Source organism: Anas platyrhynchos, chromosome 3 (genome assembly GCF_047663525.1).
Source record: "Anas platyrhynchos isolate ZD024472 breed Pekin duck chromosome 3, IASCAAS_PekinDuck_T2T, whole genome shotgun sequence".
Classification (NCBI taxonomy): domain Eukaryota; kingdom Metazoa; phylum Chordata; class Aves; order Anseriformes; family Anatidae; genus Anas; species Anas platyrhynchos.
Window position 1 is genome coordinate 116,998,444 of NC_092589.1, and position 20,619 is coordinate 117,019,062.

Genomic DNA, 20,619 nt, shown 5'->3' on the forward strand with positions numbered 1-20,619 from the left:
CCTTCCTCAGGCCTAACCTCTGGAGAAGGTTAAAACACATTATATGAAAACAGGAAAAAAATATTAATAATTAAGGGAGAACAGAGGGCTGTATTTTTTCTACTAAGATTTTCACTTATTCTGGACTGCAGTCTGGATCTAGTTTTCTACTGGGTTTCAAAAGCATTTTCCATTGTTTTCATATTTCACTTTGATTCCAGATGTTCTTCCTGACAGTTTTTGGTGTGTTTTTTTTATGTGTTTTTTTTTTTTCCTTTTTTCTTTTTTCCATAGCAAATCCTATTCGTTTCTTTCTTAGAATAGTGGGTGTTTCCTCCCTTCTAACCTTTCTTTTATTTACAACATAGCACACTACAACAGCTGTTGTGTGTAAGAAGTCTCTGAGATAAGATTCCCTCCCTTCCATTGGTAAATAGACTTTGCGAAGTATCATGCTGTGACCACCTCCAATATAAGCTCTGTATTTTTTGAATCCAAAACCTCTTGGACTCTACCTGCTCAGCTATTTTGAAAATCGTGGTGTGTAGTCACCAGAAAGTATGAAGGACTTTTATTCATGGTCAGTGCACAGCCAGTCACACATTGTTGGTTATCTTTCCCCATCTGTTCCTTCAGGTGTCTCTGCAAAGCAGCTGTAAAAGGGCAGGCATCACATTGTTGCCTCTTATAGATGATGCTGCCAAACAAAAGAAAGAGATAAGAGACACACAGCTGTGGAGCTGGAGAGCTGGAGCCAGCAGCAAGAAATGAGGGATGTTTGTCCAAGGAATGTGAGACACATAGGATGAGATTCAGCTGCTTAGATACGGATTCTTAATGCCATCTGAGAGCCCTAGCCCACTCCAAATCCAGTACATGAGGATGATATATATGATCAATAAGAGAACGGTGCCTTTTTAAGCAGAAGCTGGAGGCCACCTTAGTGTGCCCTAAGTGATCCAAATTGCCCATATTTAGGCAACTGAACCATGTTCTCAGGAAGATTCATATAGCTGCATTTTAGTTTCTTCATGTAGGTGAATCCTCTTTCTCTAGGTATCTGAGATCAGACAATCCAGCTTAGACCGTAGTTTGTTCTAGTTCACTGTATTGGGCAGTCCCACTGGAAAACCCAGATAACATCCTGATGTTCACATGCAACACCTAAATGTTAGTGCCCTAAGCACATAAACCAAATTCCTTCCCTAGATGATACTATAATATTTTTTCAGTCAGTACTAAAATACTACAGTTTGAAGAAACCAATGGCATGAAAAGAGGAAAGACCAAACAGATGGAAACTGAGAGACGAATTGAAGGAGATGAAGATAGTGCAATGAACTTCTCAAAACCCTTTTTCTGTTATGTGGGATGAAAAAGTTTGTGCATCCGCACAGGTGTGATGTGCGACTACAAGATGGGACTCCAAGCCTACAACTAAAGAATCCGGGACTCACACAACTAAAGGTATTAGAGAACTTGGAGGAAGAAGTCTGTGGCAAGACTTATTTGTGCCTCGGTTGTCATTATGAGGCTGAGCATTAATCATAATTAGCACATGAAGCACAGTGATTTACCCTTTGGGAATTAAGTTTGGGGGTTCTTACTAGTTCTATAAATAAATAAATAAATAAATAAATAAATAAATAAACAAACAAATAAATAAAGTGGAGTGAATCTGTTAGAGTTCTCTTTCCACAAGCTTGATAAGAAATATCAGAAATGTCTGGGGTTTCATCTACAGACAATCAAGCCATGAGCTAATGATGACCTTAGGCTTCTTGCTTCAAATGAGTGACAAGACTGACAAGCAGCCATTACAAAATATCAAAAAAAAAAAAAAAGGGAATGAAGGAATGTGACATGTTGAGACTGAAAAAAGAAATCCTATCTGGATAATTACTTAGCAGGTTCTACTATAAAAAGCAAAAAGAACCTGCCAGCACTGCCAGCAAAGAATGGCTGAGCGCAGCCAAGATCAGGATGAGCCCAACAGATCAATTTGTGCAAAAGGAATTTCAGCATTTTCTGCAGACTTATCAGGAGCTGAGAGCTTTGTTCAGCAGTGGAAGAGAGCACTTTCCATGCATACTGTCTGTGACTTATTGCTGACATGCGTTAAAATGAATACAACCATCTTAGCATAGATCCAAAAAAGAACCTCTGGGATGCTGAGCTCAGCATTTCCTTTTTTTTTCTGATACTGGTGTGCTGAGGATATTTAGCAAATCACTTAATCTCTCTGCACCTTAATCCCTCCTGCTATAAACTGGAAAAATATCTAATTGTTTTAAGGCATGGCAATGCAGGAAGGTATAAATAAATGTTGCTTCTAAAACGTTATTGCAAATATCACCATCAGATCACCCTGGGTCCAACAACACTGAAGAACCAGGATCACACATTAAAAATACATTGCAGATAGACCCAAATATTTCTTCTGAGTTGTCTGAGGGCTCTAACAGAGGTTTTGCAATCCTTTTCAGAGCATTAATCAACTCATATCTCCCTGTGACTCTGCTGATCATAATTCACACTGACCGCAGATTATGCCATATGCTGAAGAAGTGATGACAGACCCTCCAAGATCAAAGGTGTCCCAACAGTTTTGATCTCCCAGCATTGACTGTATTTTCTCCTCCCAGTTTCACTGCAAATAACTGTTTAAATAAAATTAATTAGGATCTAGTTGATGCTTCAAAAATCCAATTTTTATACTGATGTTTTTCTTTGTTATGTATTTCTGATGTCAGTGAGTTCCCATGTGCTTGCGTTCATGTTTTATCCATCTGACTTCTTTATTTTTACCTGAATATAAGATGCCAAGTGCTCTTAAGGGTACCAAAGTAAAAGCAAAGATTTGTTTCTGGAACTTATCAACATTCTCTACCTGCTCAGGTGAACAAAATACTCAAGCTCTGCCAGAAAGTCTTTGTTTGGCCCAGGCCACTGGGTTTGCAACAATGACATGTGATCAAAGACCGCTATGCTGAAAACAAGGCACGGAGATGTTACACAACAGGGAAGACCTGGGGATTTGGATCACATGATGTCAACCTCAGATCCTGCTCAGGCAATGTTGAATGTTGATGTCCACATCTATTAAATCTGTTTACTAAACTGTCTCATTATCTATTTTGTGTCAGGATTTCTTTAGGGTGTGGTAGAATTGGACAGATGGGCTTCAGAACCTTCCTTCAGGCATGGAACAGTCAGGATTGGACAGATGGGATCCAAGAAGCTACCTTTAGGCCTTGAACACATGGGAAGAGAAAGAGGAAGGGAAAAAAATGTTCACTCCTGGTCTCATAAGCAAACACAGAAGCCAATATAAAGTGTGGGAAACTTGCAGAGTTTCTATGCACCTATCATCTTTACAGCTCAAACTAGAGCAAGGGTTTCTCTCCAGAAGATGCTGGACCATGATTCAACAGCTGCAAATACCTGTTTGGCTTTTAATATCATGACTACTCACAAATATGCTGGAGGGGAGTTCAGGCAGCAAAGTGCCTCAATGTTTTTTAATAAGTGTTTTTAGCAGTGAACACATGCTTTTTCTTAAAACCAATAAGAAACCACATTTAAACTACAAAAGAGTGTAAGTAAGAAATGGCTGAGACTCTTTTAAGTGTATAGATATATTAACCTCGCAGATTAAGCTTTCAAACCTTTTTTTTTTTTTCTTTTTTTTTCCAAAGGAAAACATAAGCCAGCAAAATAACTCTTTTGGCCAGTGCTGTATTAACTAAACAGTCCCTTGAGATTAACAACAAACAAATATTGGAGCTAGCTTCCTTGGGGTGATTACACAAACAAATTCTCCTTTTAAAGTTCATGAAACCAATCTTGAGAAAGGTCAGACAGTGATCAACAATGTGATCCCAGCGTCCTAAGGATTCCTGTGACTAAATACAATGCCTGGCTTTAGGAACCTCAATATTTAAAGGAAATTGTATGAGTAATTACTTCTGTGCAGAAAAACACTGACCTGTCCATTCCAAATAATGTGGAACAGCCCCAGTGACATTGGGGACTCTGAAAGCACTAGAAGTAGGGGCAGGGTAGCACCTCCCTGAAGTCTTGGTACTCACCTGTACAGTGGGATGAGAAGAACAAATGCCCTGAATCCAGTTGTGCCAAATTAACACCACAATGGGCTTTCCAGGCACTTGGGGGATTTTCCATCATTTTGCTTGCGTTAGCTTTAAATACCTCTGTGCCACCTAGTAAGTCCTCACTACTGCCCACAGACACAGGGCACTGCTTCAACACTGAATAAGGTAGATCCTGCCCTGAGGAATTACTGTCTTAGAAAGCAGCCCCATGTGAAGTAGGGAGGACTTTTACATGTACCAGATGAAATCTCAGCCACCATGAAAGCAGGAGGAGTTTTGACTTCAGAGGAATGAGGACTGCAGTAGTTGCAATATGTTGCTATTAAATGAACAGGTAATTAGCTCCAGTAGATAATCTCTGTGTGGTTAATGTGGATTCTGAGTGTCCACATTGCAGGCACCCAGGTAGTTGTGCTGCATTAGGATGGTAGCATGTTTCTATAGCACTATACAGTCTGCCTTCCTTCCTTCTTTGTCTGTCGAGAGCAGAAATAAACCCCAGGCATTCAGAAGACAGGCTGCTCACTTACCCACTTTCAGCATTCCCCCCACCACCACGATACAGGCTGCACTCAGGACATTGCTGGCGTTGGTGGGGAACTCCAGAGTCCCCAGGACGTAGAGACCTCTCAGAGGGGGAAGATCTGTGTCCACCAGGATGGTTCGGTCTGAGAAGCAAAGCAGACAATTGTTTAGAACAATGGCATGGAGATGGAGAAGCTTGAAAGGTTTGTTGTGCTTGAGTTTAGCTTTCTTTACATCTTTTTCCTGTGTGTGTGTGTGTAGAACTACTGGAGCAGGGCTTGGATGTTTGCGCAGCATCCACAGCCAGAGCCTCACCTACAGCTGAGGCTCTATGGCATGACTGTAATCTTATAAATGAATAACATAATATTTATAATGATATTGTTGCATGCTTAAGTCTCATCAAATGTCACTTGAACATAAGAATGAATATAAAAGGCAGAAAGTTGGAGACATGACATTCTCACTGGGTGAGCCTTGCACTGTTTTATGAAAATAAACCTTGATCACCTAATACGATGAAAGAGGAATAAGTTAAGCTATCCAGACAGTATTTTTCCCTCATGAAACTGCAGAGAACAAGAATGAAGGAAGTGAAAAAATGCTGCATTCCCTATTAATTAATTGGTTAACAGAAACCAGGAGAAGCACCATTCCCTCACCTCCTTGAGGACAAAGCAAGAAGCATGAGTCACTTCTGACCTCATTTCCAGACTCCTTGATCCCTGCTTTGACCAAGCCGACACTAAAAGTACACTACAGCACTGGATATTACCAGAGGTCAATTTATGATTTCCTATGCCAGCTCATCTCTGAAATGCAGTTAAGTTAATTTCGGACTGTTGTTGATCGAGCGCAATGACAGCATCACTGCCACCTCCTAAAGATCCAAACTCACAGTCTGTGAGCCATCCAAACACCACTTAAGCTTTCCAAGTAGGACATGAGTAAGGACTTAAACAGTGCATCGTTTACAGGTAGCCCACCACACAGAGGTGAATTCCACCCTTAGGGCACATCTAATGATCTTTAATGTCACTGGGAGCTTTTCAGTTGATTGCACTGGAAAGAAGTTCAGACCCTTAAATCATGGTGTTCATCTCCTTTCATTATCAACAAGAGTAACAGCTTCCTGATATGATGCATCTCTGAGACAGTGGATGCCCCTGGAAGAAGAGGGCATCATTCAGGGTCTTTCTGTGGAGTAGAAGTCCTGTTTAGGATCTAATTGTGGCTTTCACAGAAATACTTTACAGAAAATGAGAATTTTCAACAGAATGGCAGCTGCCAAATCCTACCCAAGGATTCACTGTCACTTTCCTTGACATCATATTATGTTTATTGTGAGACACAGATACATAAGGCAGGAAGGATTAAGAAACATGCATTTTCCAATGGTCTTTGGCAAAACAGTGAGAACAGGCCACCTGAAACACTTCTGGTGTGGAACATAGGAATTGACATGCAGTATCTTGAGAATTGTATCAGTTGTTTCATGGTTTTACTTCTGCCTATAGCCATTAGCAACTACTTTGGACAAAGACACAAATGATCATACAATAGGAAGCATAGGGAAAGCCTTCTCAAAACGTGTAATTAGAGGTTGACTCAAGACATTTGACATGAAGGTTTAACTCTTCTAAGCCCCTGTCTGCAGGAAACAATCAAAAACTACACAAAGTACATTCAGGAGGGGTCTGGAAAAATATAAGCAGGCTGTCTTAATATTAGCATTTCCTAGCTCTTTGGGTTTGAAGTCCTGAAGTTTCACAGCTGTGTGTAGAGGGGAAACTACTTCATCATGGGGACTGGAGCCTGCTTACAAATTTGCTTGTCTCTTCTCCACACATGGTCCTACTCTGCCCCTGTAACTCAGTCTTCCCACCTCTTCCTTTCCCTTTTTCCTCTTTCTCTCAAGATATCTTCAAGGGACACCCTCTGTTCTCAAGGACTGTGCCAAGCACTGAAGCAATCCATAGAGACTACGAACACCCCCATCTCAAAAGAAATTCCCTGCATCCTTGGCATCTTTCAAGCATGCAAAATTTTCACAGCAGTTAGATGTAGTACGTCTTTACAGAGCAAGCACATTTTGTTTTGTTTTGTTTGGTTTCCCCCTAAATCTCATACTGTTAGCACTTGATATATTTTCACAGGCATGAAGAAGCTTCCATCTATAATCTCTTTACAGGACAGGTAGAGTCCTATGCCCTGCAGAGCTGAGAAGGGGAGGCACAGTATGTGAGGATATGAAACAGAGAGAAGAGAATAAGGGGCAAGATGTTGTTAAAACAATATTTTTCAGACAGAAAGGGGAATCTAGTTTGTGAAATCACAGCTCAAGAATGTGGCAAAAAGCTGCAGTTGACAAAGGCCATAAGTATATTCATCAAACACAGACTGAAACATTTTTACAAGGAAAAGAAGAAGTGCTCCTAGGCATACCATTTATATGTCAAGTTTCAGTCTAGAACAGATATTTTTGCTGAGTTGCACATCTTTCTAAAAAGGGTTTTATAAAGGAAATGCTGACTGCTCTGTAACTAGCATCATGTATGTGAGCCTTGAAACACAGTCGTGTGAAATTTTCCCATTCGTATTGATCTCTGCAAACCTGCGGTTTCCTCTATTTAAAAGAACAACATTTGGGATGTCACGTCCAGGGTGTCAAGTCCTCAGAGGGTGAAATGTTGCTCTGTAAAGACAACAGAAGGCTCCTTTCACAGAAGAAAAAGTTCCTTGCACACTTGAAAAAAAAAGCAAAGAGATTCAAAGGATACTTCAGGATGAGTAATACAGTCCTTACAGAATATGCTCAGTCATGTAATAGAGGAGATGGCTACTAAGGGGTTAAACTCATAAACTTAAGGTCCCTAAGTTCAAGAGATTTACTTTCAGAGAATGACAAAACTGGATGGCTCTTCTACGAAGACATTCACATAACAGCAAGCAACCACTTTCAGAAAACGATAGCTCAAACCCAAAAAGAGGCTACATTTCACTATCCATACACTTTCTCCACACAAAAGCTCACAGGTATGCCACAGTCTTAATATTCAGGCGTACAACACTGCGAACTTGCTAATGACTCCAGCAATGACACAAAATGCCTTTGATCAACCGCACTGCTATATAAAACACCATAGCATGCCATTGAATGGAAATGAGACACAACAGAAGAGCTATTATACAAGATACAGTACTACAGCATTCATCTCTTCAAACAGAAAAAGTTCAAAGAATATCAAAATCAGAAAATGAATAACAGAGTGAATTCCATCACTAAACAAAAAAAAAAGAAAAGAAAGAAAAAAAATTGCCAGAGGCTACATGATATCATATCAATACCCTTCAAAACAGCATTCCATCGGCTGGAATTATAACACGTTCTCCTTCCACTCAAGGCGCGCTGCGTCAGGAGTGTGTCACACTGAAAACCATAAACCAAAGCCCTGAAAATCCAAGGGCTTGAGAAGCTAATGCTGCCAGACTGGCATGACTAAACTCATCCAGCTTGTTTTCCAAGGTGGAGAGGCTGCTGAAGTCTGATGCATGCAAGAAGTCCTTGCGGGATGGCTGCAACTCTGGAGGATGAACCTCTAGAGATAAAAGCACAAGTTGCTGCAGCCTGAGCTAAATTTTTCCAGCTGGGTCTGGAAGAGATTATACCCGCCAGGGAGTCAGAGACTGCGGAGACTTGTAGCACACCAACACTAAAAGTTACTCTAACATGAAGGATCCACCTCTGTTGCAAGTAAAATTCAGCCTTGTACAGAGGTCTGTGAACTTCTGAAGTCCCACCAATGCTTTCAAAACAAAACACTGAACAAAATAAGTTGGTACACATCCCCATTTCCTGATCTTCAGTGAACATTTGAAAAAGCTCACTTTCAGTTTTCTGTGGCTACCTGGAGACATTCTGAGTTTAGTGGGATCTGCACAAGCCAGTCGAGCACAAGAGGTTCCACAACAGGCAGCATTTCTGTGCTGGGTGGGTGCCAGAGCCCTGTCACAGGCTGCCCCGACAGGGGCCAGGGGCTACTTCTGGGAGAGCTCCCCGAGCCCAGGGACATGGGGCTGGGCACTTTGCTGGGGCAGAGGGGGGGACAGGGACACCCAGGGGTGCCCCCAGCCTCAGCCATTCTGCAATTCTGTGAAATGGGATAGGAAACAACCATAAAAAGCCATGATTAAACATAACTTTTTGGCCCCCTGATTCCCCATAGACTGAGAACATTCCTGTCCACGGTAAAACACAGATCACTTTGAGTACTCCATCCCTTACCCTGCTGCCTCCCAACCAGTAGACACCAGTGTGCTAAGGGACTACACCACATCCTGCAGCACAGTGCAGAACTTCTCCAGTTCAGCTGACCAAACCCGCACTGCTCTAAATATGGGAGATGTTTGTTCTGACCCCAAATGCTGTGCGGTCATGCTGCACAGCAGCAGGCCTAGGCTAATGAGCTTTGCCTCTCAGGAGAGCTAATTAGTTCTGGTATACCAGCATGCTGATGCAGCAGTGTTGCTTCCAGTCCTAGAACTAGATTGGTTGGGCTGGGCTGGGGGCAGTTCTGTGCAATGCTTCAGGCACAGCTTAGTCATGTAGGACCTTGTGGTATGTGACAAAGGCCCTGGTCAATACCTCATGTGGCAGCTTAAAATGAGATATGATAGGAAGAGGATTACACTCACCTCTGCAGGAAACACAGACAAGTTTTGTTCATAGGTGAATTTGCAATGCAGCAAAGGACTACCACAACCTCATCATCCAGTTTCCACTTTCCTAACCTAATCAAAACAACAAACCTCCAAATCCTTAGCTGAGCTTTTATTATTATTATTATTATTTATTACTTTCTGTGTCCGTGTAGATTGTGATTTGCCTCCTGTGATCATCTGAGCACACTCAACATAATTCATTCATTGTCAATACATAGGCCACCACTGCCATTGACACTCTTGTGCCTCATCATATCACTCTCTGACACACAACTATGTTTTTGAAGGCTGAAATGCTTTGGTCTCTTAACACTCATGAGATCTAAGTCGGGGTGATTTTTGACCTGGGTATAATGTGATACATAAGAAGTTGAAACATGATCCGGTGTGGTCTTCTTGCCTTGCTCTCTGAGAGCTACGGATAACAAAATACACAATGGAGTGCAAAATCCAACCATGGCAAAAGGATCAGAAGGAGAGCAAAGCACAGAGCAAATGCACCGCTATTTAATGTCTGCATAAGGGGTCAGATATAATGGAGGTGAGAGTGGAGTAGGAACCAGGGAGAAAGGACACTTTCTCTCTTTCTTAATGGCATGATTCATGTTCAACATGAAATACCAGTGGAATGGATGGAGTACTGTTGTTGGAAGAGAAAAGCAAGTCCACTGTTTTGTGTGTTGCACTTGGACTTTGGAGACTGGCGGTCAGTCCCCTGTGCAGGGATGTTAGCTTTGTCTGTACATACAAATACATCCTTACATTAAGGGACTTAGACCTTTATGGTTCAGAGGACACGCATTAACAGTAAGTTAGGTTCTTCTCTCCAGCTACTCCTGAATGAGGTTCAGGACACAACTTATGGCACCTGACCAGAGTCATCTGATGAGTTCCAACCACAGTAAATTCATTTAGGCATTTAGTACAATCTGAAATGCCTCTTGAGACCTCTACACCACGGCACTGGCAAATATGACTTGGGGGATACCTGTATCCATCTAGGTGTTCACCTGGAGCCCAGGCAGGACAATTCTGGAGTGCTTCATACACTAGATATCTTCATACAAGCAATATATAGAGCCCTGGACTTCTGCATAATGTTGTCATGGAATCTTAAAGGGAAACTCAGTTCACACAGATATCCACATTGATCAGCTCGGTAACTCTTCTAGCTCTGCTAACTGGAATGACCAGGAACAAGTTCGGATGCTTAGAAACAGACTCCTCCTGTTACTGTTGATGCACATAGGGCATAGGACCTACAGCAGCTCACACCCCTGCATGGTCATCTCTGTGGCTTCTCTGGCCTCTGACCTTAAAAACACTCAAAAAAACACACTGTGCTTTTTGACAGGAAATAGGAAACTAACTGGGAGAAGGAAATCATTCTTCATGTAAAAGTTACTACCCAAAAGTAAAGACAAACAAAACATCAAGATGATCCGGAATGAATGTGTGTTGGGAGGAGAGGCTATGTTGTTTGTTTTTCTTAACATTTGTCAGAAAAATGAAGATTGAACTAAATACTCATTGAAGGCTGAACATAATTCTCAATTTAATCTGAAATTATATATTCAATCTTAAGAAGGTTTGGGGTTGCTTGGTTGTCTTTTTAGCTTTTTTTTTTTTTTAATCAAACCATAAGTATATGTCAAAACAAAATAATGTTTCAAATTGGAAACATTTGCTGAAATTAAAATAAGTTCACAAAGTGTTTCAGTAAATCTAAAATTCAGTCAAACTTATAAGAAATTGAAAGAATGGGACTGTTTCAGACAAAAATCTTTTATCCAAGTTACAACCCAAAATAAATGGACTTCATAGAAGAGTCTGAGTGAAGGGGCAGGGTGATAGCATCAAAATCCTACTTACATGACATATCATCATCCTTTTCTAAAGTTGAATTACTTCTTGCTACACTCATAAGCTTTTTTCCCATTTATTTTTGTAGAGATTTAATGCCAAGGACACATTTTGGAAGCTTAATAAGGAAGATAAAATAAATTCCAGATCTAGTAACAGAATCATAGAATTTTAGAATCACCTAGTTTGGAAAAGACCTTAAAGATTATCACATCTGACCATCATCTTGACCTACCAAGTCCCATTACTAGATCATGTCCCTTAGTGCCACATCCACACCTATCTTAAATACCTCCAGGGATGGGAACTCCACCACTTCCCTGGTCTGTCTGTTCAAATGCTTGACCACCCTCTCTATGGAGAAATTCTTCCTAATATTCAATATCCTAATATCTTCTGGCACAACTTGAGACTTAATAATGTCAACTGTCCTCGTATCTGGAAGATCTCCCAAACGAATTCCAGCTCTTAAGAACATGGTAGAAAGCAAAGGTCTAGCTGGTCAGAGAAGATCTGAAAAAACATATAGACCTTGCATTGTAGAGAACAGTCAACAGACTCACAAACTCTCCCAGCAAGTGGGAAGAGAAACCCCAGACTGAGTACACTTCACTGAGACCCCTCCTCTTCCCTTCCTGTCCTCCCACCACTTAGCTCCCAGACATATAAAACTAAAAACTATGAGCCTGGTTTTCAGTACACCAATGACATATTTTTAATGACACGTGACAGAGAAGTCCAAACTATGACTGGGGCTCCACATCAAAACACCAACACAAAGCAACAGAAACTTCTTTCCATAAAGATTTCACAAGCAAAAAAAACCACGGAAGAGTAAGAGGCATGGAGCAGTGTTAGCCCCATTTCCAGAAGTGGAGCTGTGGTAGGCACACAGACTTTTATGGCATCACTCAAATGACGGGAGCCACCACCAGGTCCTAGAATATGTCAAGTACATACCGCATAGCATTCACAGGAACATAAGATAATTCAGTCTGAAGGGGACCTCAGGAGATCATCTAGTCTAACCTCCTGATCAGAGAGGGTCAGCAATTAGGTAAAATGGTTATTACAAGTTTTCTGCTCCAGATTTTGCAGCAAGTTGCCCAATATCTTTGCTAGAATACAGGAGGGTGATCCAGCAATAAAACTGTAAACTGAGTCAATATTTAAATATAACTTAATTCTGAGGTTAAAATACAGATAGAGGCTAAGGTATCCACAGCAAACCAGCCTAGAGATTATCACTGATACTGGGAATTGCAATAGGAAAGGAAAACTAACTGTAGAAATGTGAAATACATGTATGCCCCCTGCACAAAATGCAAAGGTATGTCAAGGGATGAGACCTTTGTTACCTGTGATTCTGCTCCTGAAGTGTAGTCCCTGCATATAATTAAGCTTGAATATCAATATGAGCGAGTGTGTGTATGTTTGCATATATGTGTAAACAGAAAAGAATGATTATTATTCTGTTCCAAAAATCACACTTCTTTACTGTGGACAAGAGTCCAACATAACCAGGAACAAATGTGGTGTCCCACACACATAAGAATGAACCCCAGTGCCGAGAAGCATACATGTACATTGCGACACAAATACCTATCCAAATGTAGACAGAACCCAGAAATCCTACAGAAATTAACCCCCCCTTCCTTACTAGGTAAGATGATGACATCTTCCCCTGGGCCTGGGATACTGCAGTTGAACCCACCCCAGCCTTTTTCTACATCCTTCCATGTCTCTGGGTGCGACCATTTCAAGACAGCATCAGAAGGAACTACAAAACAGGACACAGAAAGACATAATTATCATTTTCAGTAGCTGGAAGAATTAACATTTCTTTGATAGTTAAGCATCTGTGGTATTAACATCCTTCTTTTGTCACCGATGAAGCAACAGTAACTGCTTTTTGTTATCTTCCATCCTTAAAAGAAATTTTACAATAGAAAAAAAAAAAAAAATCTCTCCCAGAACCATGTTTTTGGAGCTAAAGGGCAGGAAGGTATCTGAAAAACAGATTGAAATTCTTTGGGACCCAACAAAACAAAGCAAACCTTGAGGTTTCTCATCACACTTAGCTTATATTACGCTTTGTGCATATGCTTCACAACTACTTCATTATTTTTATTTACGCCATCCAAAGATCTGAGCACTTTGAACACAAAGTTAAAATGAACAAGTTAAAATAAAAGCCAGTCACCTGTGCTTGGTGACAAAACCAGGTAATCAAAATGGTAAATAACTCTACCAGAAAGCACCAACTCTTCTCATGCATTTTTCTCCACCAGTGCTCTAGAAAACAGACTGAATTCCCAGAGTGTGCTAAAGTAGGAAAGGTTAAAAAATAAAAAATAAAAATAAAAAGAGTAATAAACTCTCACAAGTTTTTTTTTAGCCTTAGAAAAAACAGTCTTTATACATGTAAATTAATTGCCTACCTTTGCTGTGCCATCAGCAGAGGAGGGGAAGCCTTCAGGGAAGTCCTACACACTAAGTTTAGCATGCCCTACACTAACGCAGACAGGGCCTCCCTCTGGAGGCCTCTGCAAGCACCTACCTCTGTCCTACAACTCTAAAGGAAATTCTGGCATTTTTCTTTCTGAGCAGGGCTTCTTTAGATATTGAAAACATAGGGGCAAGCTCATGCCTACATGCGGTGGACTAGAAGCCGCTCAGTAACAACGTGGAGTAAAAAAACCTCTCTGTTGCCAGCATAGGGAAACAGAAATTAACCCCAGGTTAAGCTCTTCAAGGCTTGGTCTTCATTTCTTTATCTGTTCAGGGGGAAATGCTCTATAAAAAAAAAAAAATCTTTAAACTTTATTGCTACATAAATCGTTATTGCTGTTAATAAACAGCAAGGCAGCTATGAAACTAAGAGCAAATTTTGGAGGCTTTCCTCATCTCTGGTGTATTATGCTGTCTGACTCAATGTGTAACTGTGCAGTAATGTCAAACTATTACACTAAGATCACTGTGGAGCACTAAAATACACTCTAGTTTTACATTCCCCGTGACCTTTCTGATCTCCTATGATATTTCTTAACAAAAGTTTATAGTCTTTTATAATGTGGAATCACACATTTATCACAAGCAATGGTAGATATGGCTCAATGAAATGCTTAAATGAATGCCAAGAGCCCCTGTTGGGTTGATAGATGTACAAAATATTGAAGTGAAATACAGCAATATATTTCTGAAAAAGTAGTAAAAAGGAAATAGCGTGTCTCCCAGACCAAACCTTTAAACAGACTGTCACGCACCTGATGTAGGTAAAGGGACTCTTTCCTTCCCTTTCAGTGTGACCTGAATTAAGTCAGCTCCTGTGACTGAAAACAGAGAATTAAAGGGAATTACAGCAAGGCCTTACAAATTAACCAAACTGAACCAACCAAACAAAAATATATAGTAAATGAATTGCTAAACATGATTTTCTGAAAACATTTTACATTTCTAACATTCAGATTTTTTAAGAACTATGCAATTTTCTTTCTACTCATTTTTGTCTTTTTTATACTTTGAGAAGGGATTAAACAAATACATTTTAATTTACAGATACGGAGGGTCTCAAGACAACTCATTAGAAACAGCTAAAAGAAAACATTCAACAATCAGAAATTCTAAGCTGGAACATGAATCTCATTTATCCCACTATAAATCCACAGCAGTTCCACTAACACAAGCAATATTACACCATTGAATGCATAATGTATTAACTGGCTCAAACAGCGAATTACAGCTTTTATTTTGTAGTTTGGTTTTGATTTTTTTCCCCCAAATCTGGTATCTAAAAGAGATGCTTTAATTAGTCAGACTTTATAGTCTGAAGACAGGGACCCTGTGTTCTGTGCTGTGAAAAGAGGTCAGAAGCAATTATCACAGTTGTAACCTTTCTGCCAGTTTATTGTCAGCAGGAGAAGGGCCAGGATAATGCAAATCAAACTAAGAGGAGCAGAAGAAAACTGCTTCAGATCCAGCTAAAAGGCTACCTCTTCTTCAGCTCCAGTGGCATATAAAGGCATTTCCTTTCAGTCACCAGACTGGAACAATCGTAGGTTAAAATAGAAACACTCTGCCAAACACATAAATCTCCTGTCCACTGCCCAACGCCTTATGGTGACCCTAAAATACCATTGGAAGATTTTTTGGGGGGTAGAAGAATTGTATAAATAAAACCATTGTCAGAATCTCCTTCAGTTCCAGAACACACCAGGAATTTTCCTACACGTGTATCAACCCACCCATTGGATCTCATGCCATATTGTAATTTACTTATTTTATCTTTAAACAAGTCTCTGTACATTCAAATTGTGAGAACGTCCCTTCCCTACCTCCCTCCTTTTCTCCCAGTGCAACTGAGCAAATTTAAAATAACTGAGGTTCATTAATTTTAAGTGTTCAATAAATTAGTATGAATAATCAAAAAACTTGATTCTTTCTGATAATTACTATTTGATGTCAGTTGAAAGCACTCGATTGAGTTAGCAGCATATGCTCCTATGCCAAATGAGGCTTCCATAATTAAACAGAAACTGATTCCATGAGGTTTTTCTCATGTCTGATTAATTAGTAATCAGGTGCCTCGGCCCTGTTCTTCAGTGACACCTTCTCTCTCGATGGTAGCTGTGGTCTGATCTATATTCACTCAAGCCAATCTGCCCCAAATCATCACACAGGGCTCAAACTGAACAACATCATGCCCTTGGGTGGCCATAAGGTGAACCTCTGAGAGGAAAAAATGACATGAAGATGCTAATTTAAAGTCTGTAGCATATTGTTCATCTAGTTTTTAGACAGTACTCATCTATAGGCACTTACCTCCCCCAAAATTAACCCTTGCAAAGGGCATACTTCTCACTGAACATTAAATGATGACAAACCAGTCAGCCTGAACTCTCACAGTACCACTGGAGGTATCTCAAAAGAGCTATGCATCTATCTTTTTGTACACATCAAGGATGAGATATGCTGTAGTGAGATACCTTTCTCTCCTCTCTCAACTATAAAGGAGGGAAGGGTAAGCTTAGACAACTACTGTTAGATACCTGAATCAGGTAAAGTTAATCCCTCTGGCATAGATCTTCCTCTAGGCTACCCCAACTAGCAGCACCTTCAGACCAGCAGTCTGGGACCATGAGGTTCCTCACAAATAACAATAACCCACCTTGGAAAGCCAGTTTTGATCTTTTGTTTTCTATTTATGGTGGCCTTCTTTATCTTGTCAATTGTAGCAGGGCAAATTTTGAATCAAAGGTGTTACATCAATACACAGTAGTGTTAGGAAAACTGAGAAAACCAAGCCCTGACATTATCCTTTTATCAATAAACAGGTTTTGTCATTTTTTATTTTTTCCCCTTAATTTTGAAGGCACTAAAGTGCAATCATCTAATTAAGGATGTATGTATCGTTGAGAGAAAAGCTGTTCTTCTAATTAAATCCTCAGGGAACATAAAATCTGATCGATTTGCTATATAGATCTCATAAAGGGGTTCAGTCCCCTTACACAGTGAAGAAAGGAACTGTTAAGAGGTGCAGCCATGTTCTGAGTCAGATGCAGAACAAAAGACTCTCATATTTGAAGTGTCATCCAACCACACAGTGTGACAATTCAAACCATTATAAGCCATCGATACCCTATGCAGGAATGTGGGGCTGAATTCTCTACAGCCCTGACACTTGCACAATTATTAATGTCAACTGAGTATAAAGTGCAACGGGTGTGAATCAGTAGCATTTTGTTGCTTTTTCCCAGAAAAACTCACAAAAACTGATTAAAGAAGGAAAGATACAGGCCTGGAGAATAATCAAGACCACAGTGACATAGTTCTTCTGTTTGTTTTGCTTTGCTGTTGAGTATGTTATTATTGTTTCTGTACAGGACAGGAAGACATATAGGCAGTACAGACGAAGGACATCATTAGTAAACATTGAATTAAGGTGACTCTTCACAAAATTTAGTTATAAGGCTCCAGGGTTTAGTTGTATAAAACCTTTATAAGGCTCATCAATTTTCTGTCTTATTACAGCTCTTCCTGGATGCTTGGGCTGTGAATCATAAATATAGGCCTTCTTGACTATACTCCCAGTAACTTTCTTCTGGTTTAGGGCTCCTTGAGTGAACATGAAGGAGGAGCAACCTAGTCTTTTATCAGCTTTGCAGTGACAGGGAATTTTGCCTGTGGATATTAGGAAGGGCTGAAACCAGGATAAATGGCTCCAATAGCCTGACTTACAAATAACAAGCAACTCTATGCTATTTAACATCAATTGGGCTAACATACATCACAGGCGAATCAAAACTTTTAGACACCACAATCAACAACACGGTGAGACACACCTCTAGAAACTGGAGAAGCTCGGATAGGATATTTTGCCACCATCTGCCAGGGACTGTTAGAGGAGGAACCCAGAAATATGGTATCCTGGGGACACTGTAGTGAGGAGAAGTGATGTAAAAATATATCTGGGCTACTGGAGACTGATTCCTCCTTACAGCAGATTAGCATTTGCAGTGATGGAGATGAAGGCACGAGCTTCCTCCTGAAGATATCACACAGTCAAAAGACCATCTCTGAAAGAATTATAAGGCATTTCTTTATTTCTACAACTGACCTGTGGAAACTACTGATGTGGGGTGAATTTTATTGAGCTGGAAGAACAGAGTCATGCCTGTACAACCAGAACCCAAATAAATTAATTTTCAGGTCTTTCACCTAGGATTCCCCCTTTTCCCTGAGCAATAAGGCTGAAGAAAAATTATTTATTTATTTTCTGTATTTTAATACTAGAAACAACCATTCTTAAGAGCCTGTTTTTCTCCTATACAAAGCAGATACAACAACCCGTGGAGTAAAATGGAAATGAGATCTTTCTTTAGGAATTCAGAAAGACAATAAGCATAATCAAATTATTTTTTTAACAACTACAGAAACTCCAAACCTGCTTCTGACACAGCAGTAATAGGAGGCTGGGCCTCAGGCCTTCTTAACAACTCACACATGAGCAGCCTGAGCAAAGTCAGCAGGATGACCTGTCTCTACAAAAGCTGTGTCTACTGAAAAATGTATTTGGGGTAAATAAAAAGTTTGATAATCCTTTCAGTGATGTTTGCAATAATGTTTGTGACAAGCCGTTCAATTTTAGAAAAAAAAAAAAAAAAGCCAAGAGGGATGTGGAGATGAAGCAAGCCAACACTTTGTTTTATTCCAAAAGAAAATGGTTTAAACATTTCAAAAGTGAACAAAAAGGAAACAACATCTCTCTGGTTTTTAGCCAATTCTAGTATTGCCCAGAGACCTTAACCAAGGAGCAGTACCATGCTGTGGTACCATATGCTCGTATTTGTAACAGACTTAAAAAGCTCATAATGTTATTATTGTAATTTACACAGGACATTTCTCCTAAAAATATCCCAGATGTCCCAGTGTGACGTTACTTTCCACCTCCGTTGTTACAATAAGCGTGTTTTGTTTTGATACAGCATGGTCACATCATGTGAAGGCCACCCTCCTGAAACATGGTTGAGCCACAATGGATCGGTATTTAGGAAGCCACACACTGGAGCCCATCAGTGACCTTTGAGGAGTACCTCTTTTATGATATGGGGCGCCCCAGAGACAAACAGGGTGATGCTACAAAGACTGAGCAATGTCAGAGCAAAGCTACTGATGTAGAAATGACTGAAGCCCTTGGATTCCATTGGCACAAGATGGCCCTGGCATCCTCACTTTCCCTTCACCCTGCACCAGTGGTGAACGTGGCTCTTACTCCTTGAATGCCGATCCCTTTGCATGGTCTGAAAAGATTATTTTCAAAAGGAATCATGGGTTAGTTAACAGGGGTGATGTATGTAGGGAGCAACAAGCACTTTTGTTAAAGGATCTCTGCATAGGTGCCCCACATGGCAGAAACACTCTCCGTTACAATTATTTCTCCCCATTCAGCTTCCCTTTCATTGTGCCACGCCAAGGTCTCATTTACAAAAGTGTGAGCATGCAACGCATCAGGGCAACTTAACTCCTTTAATCCCCTCCATACGGTACATTTTCTTGCCTTTTGTGTCAGACAGACATTTTTTTTCTTCCCCAAAGAGAAACACTTGCATGTCACTGGGCAATTTTGGACGGGGGGAGCGTGCACAGCGCCTGAGCCGGACGCGAGCTGCCGGCCAAGGTGGCTTCGTTCAGCTGCCCGCTTCGTTTGAATAACAATATCTTCTCCACCATCAGGTCTTCCCTCCCCTTCTCCTCCTTTTTTCCCCCTGTGTGAATTCGGGAGCCTGCCCGTGAATGAGCTGGCATCTGATACGTATTTACCGACGTTAATTTTGGATGTAACGCACCCCTGCCACTTCCCCGCCGTTTGCCCTAAAAGGCTTTCCAGCGGGCACAAAGAGAGAGGGTCAAAAGTAAGGTGACCCCTGACAGAATGTACAATTATTAGAACGAAGCGGGACACAAGCAGCTGTCGAAACCCCACCGGCACGGCAAAGTGCTTCCAAAAGTCGGCGTATGAATAATACGCCGGAGCTCTCCCCTCCGCCCCGCCAGGGCCGGCGACGTTGTGCGGGAAGAATGATGGCCTTCCCGAGCAGCTGCAATAATTGTGTCCCCATTGTCCCCCGGCCCTCCCCCGGCCACCCCCTACAAGTGCCCATTGTGGGCGCGGGGTCGGGTGATTATATGCTTGGGCTGATGCCGTTTGCGCCCAGCTGCCCGGCTGCTGACACACGAGCACCGAGAGGGGGGACCCGCGTCTGCGAGACGGGCCTCCAACATACCAGACCTTTTACATAAGTCAAACAGGAACAAATGACTCTTTATCGGCCCCTTCTCCCTTTGAAGTGGCGGCTGCTTATGGGTCCTTACAGCTTTTCCTCCTTAGCCCGAGCAAACATCCTCCTTTTGATATGCTACATGCTCATTATCTCTGCCCCATTTAATGATTTTTGATTGAAGGGTGGCAGCGCGGTTGCCAAGAGGGTAGCTAAAGAGGCTCCACACAGGCAGGACTACAAGAAAGGCTTTCCTTGTGCAGCAGCCTAAATTTGGAGTTTCTTAACAGTGTGTTCTTGTTCTTAGCAGCAGATAAGGGCTGAGCGTGAAATTCTTAATTAAGCAGTAAATAGAGAGTGGGGTGTCAGCAGATGCAGCCTGTAGCCATGGAGACCAAGTCACATGAAGGAGGGAGCTGAGACTAAACGCCGGCCCCAGGCTCAGGCATGACTGACAGCTGAAGAATCCGACAAAGCTTGTAAACGGGATTAATTAGTGGGCTAATTATTTCATATAGTTAAATGTAACTAAAAAATAAAAACAGCTTGCAGAGTTAGGCGGCAAAGCGTTCTGAAGGCCAGGCCTTCAAGCGTTGTCCTCTCTGGGTTGGTGCTTGGACTTGTAGGGCTTTAAGGCC

General features: G+C 41.1%; 1 protein-coding gene across 9 annotated transcripts in view; it reads right to left on the minus strand.

The window, feature by feature from the left end:
• Nucleotides 1-20,619, minus strand: part of PKHD1 (PKHD1 ciliary IPT domain containing fibrocystin/polyductin) — a 256,540-nt gene that overhangs the window by 89,301 nt on the left and 146,620 nt on the right. For all 9 annotated transcript variants that reach the window (XR_005264657.1, XR_011808607.1, XR_005264658.2 and 6 more), the window contains 3 exons: nt 14,471-14,536; nt 12,865-12,984; nt 4,625-4,762 (listed from right to left, as the gene is read on the minus strand). Coding sequence is in view for 6 of the 9 variants with exons in the window: in XM_038177367.2 (XP_038033295.1) it covers nt 4,625-4,762; nt 12,865-12,984; nt 14,471-14,536 (324 nt within the window). In the remaining 3 variants the exon portion in view is untranslated. The remainder of the gene's footprint in view (nt 1-4,624; nt 4,763-12,864; nt 12,985-14,470; nt 14,537-20,619) is intronic.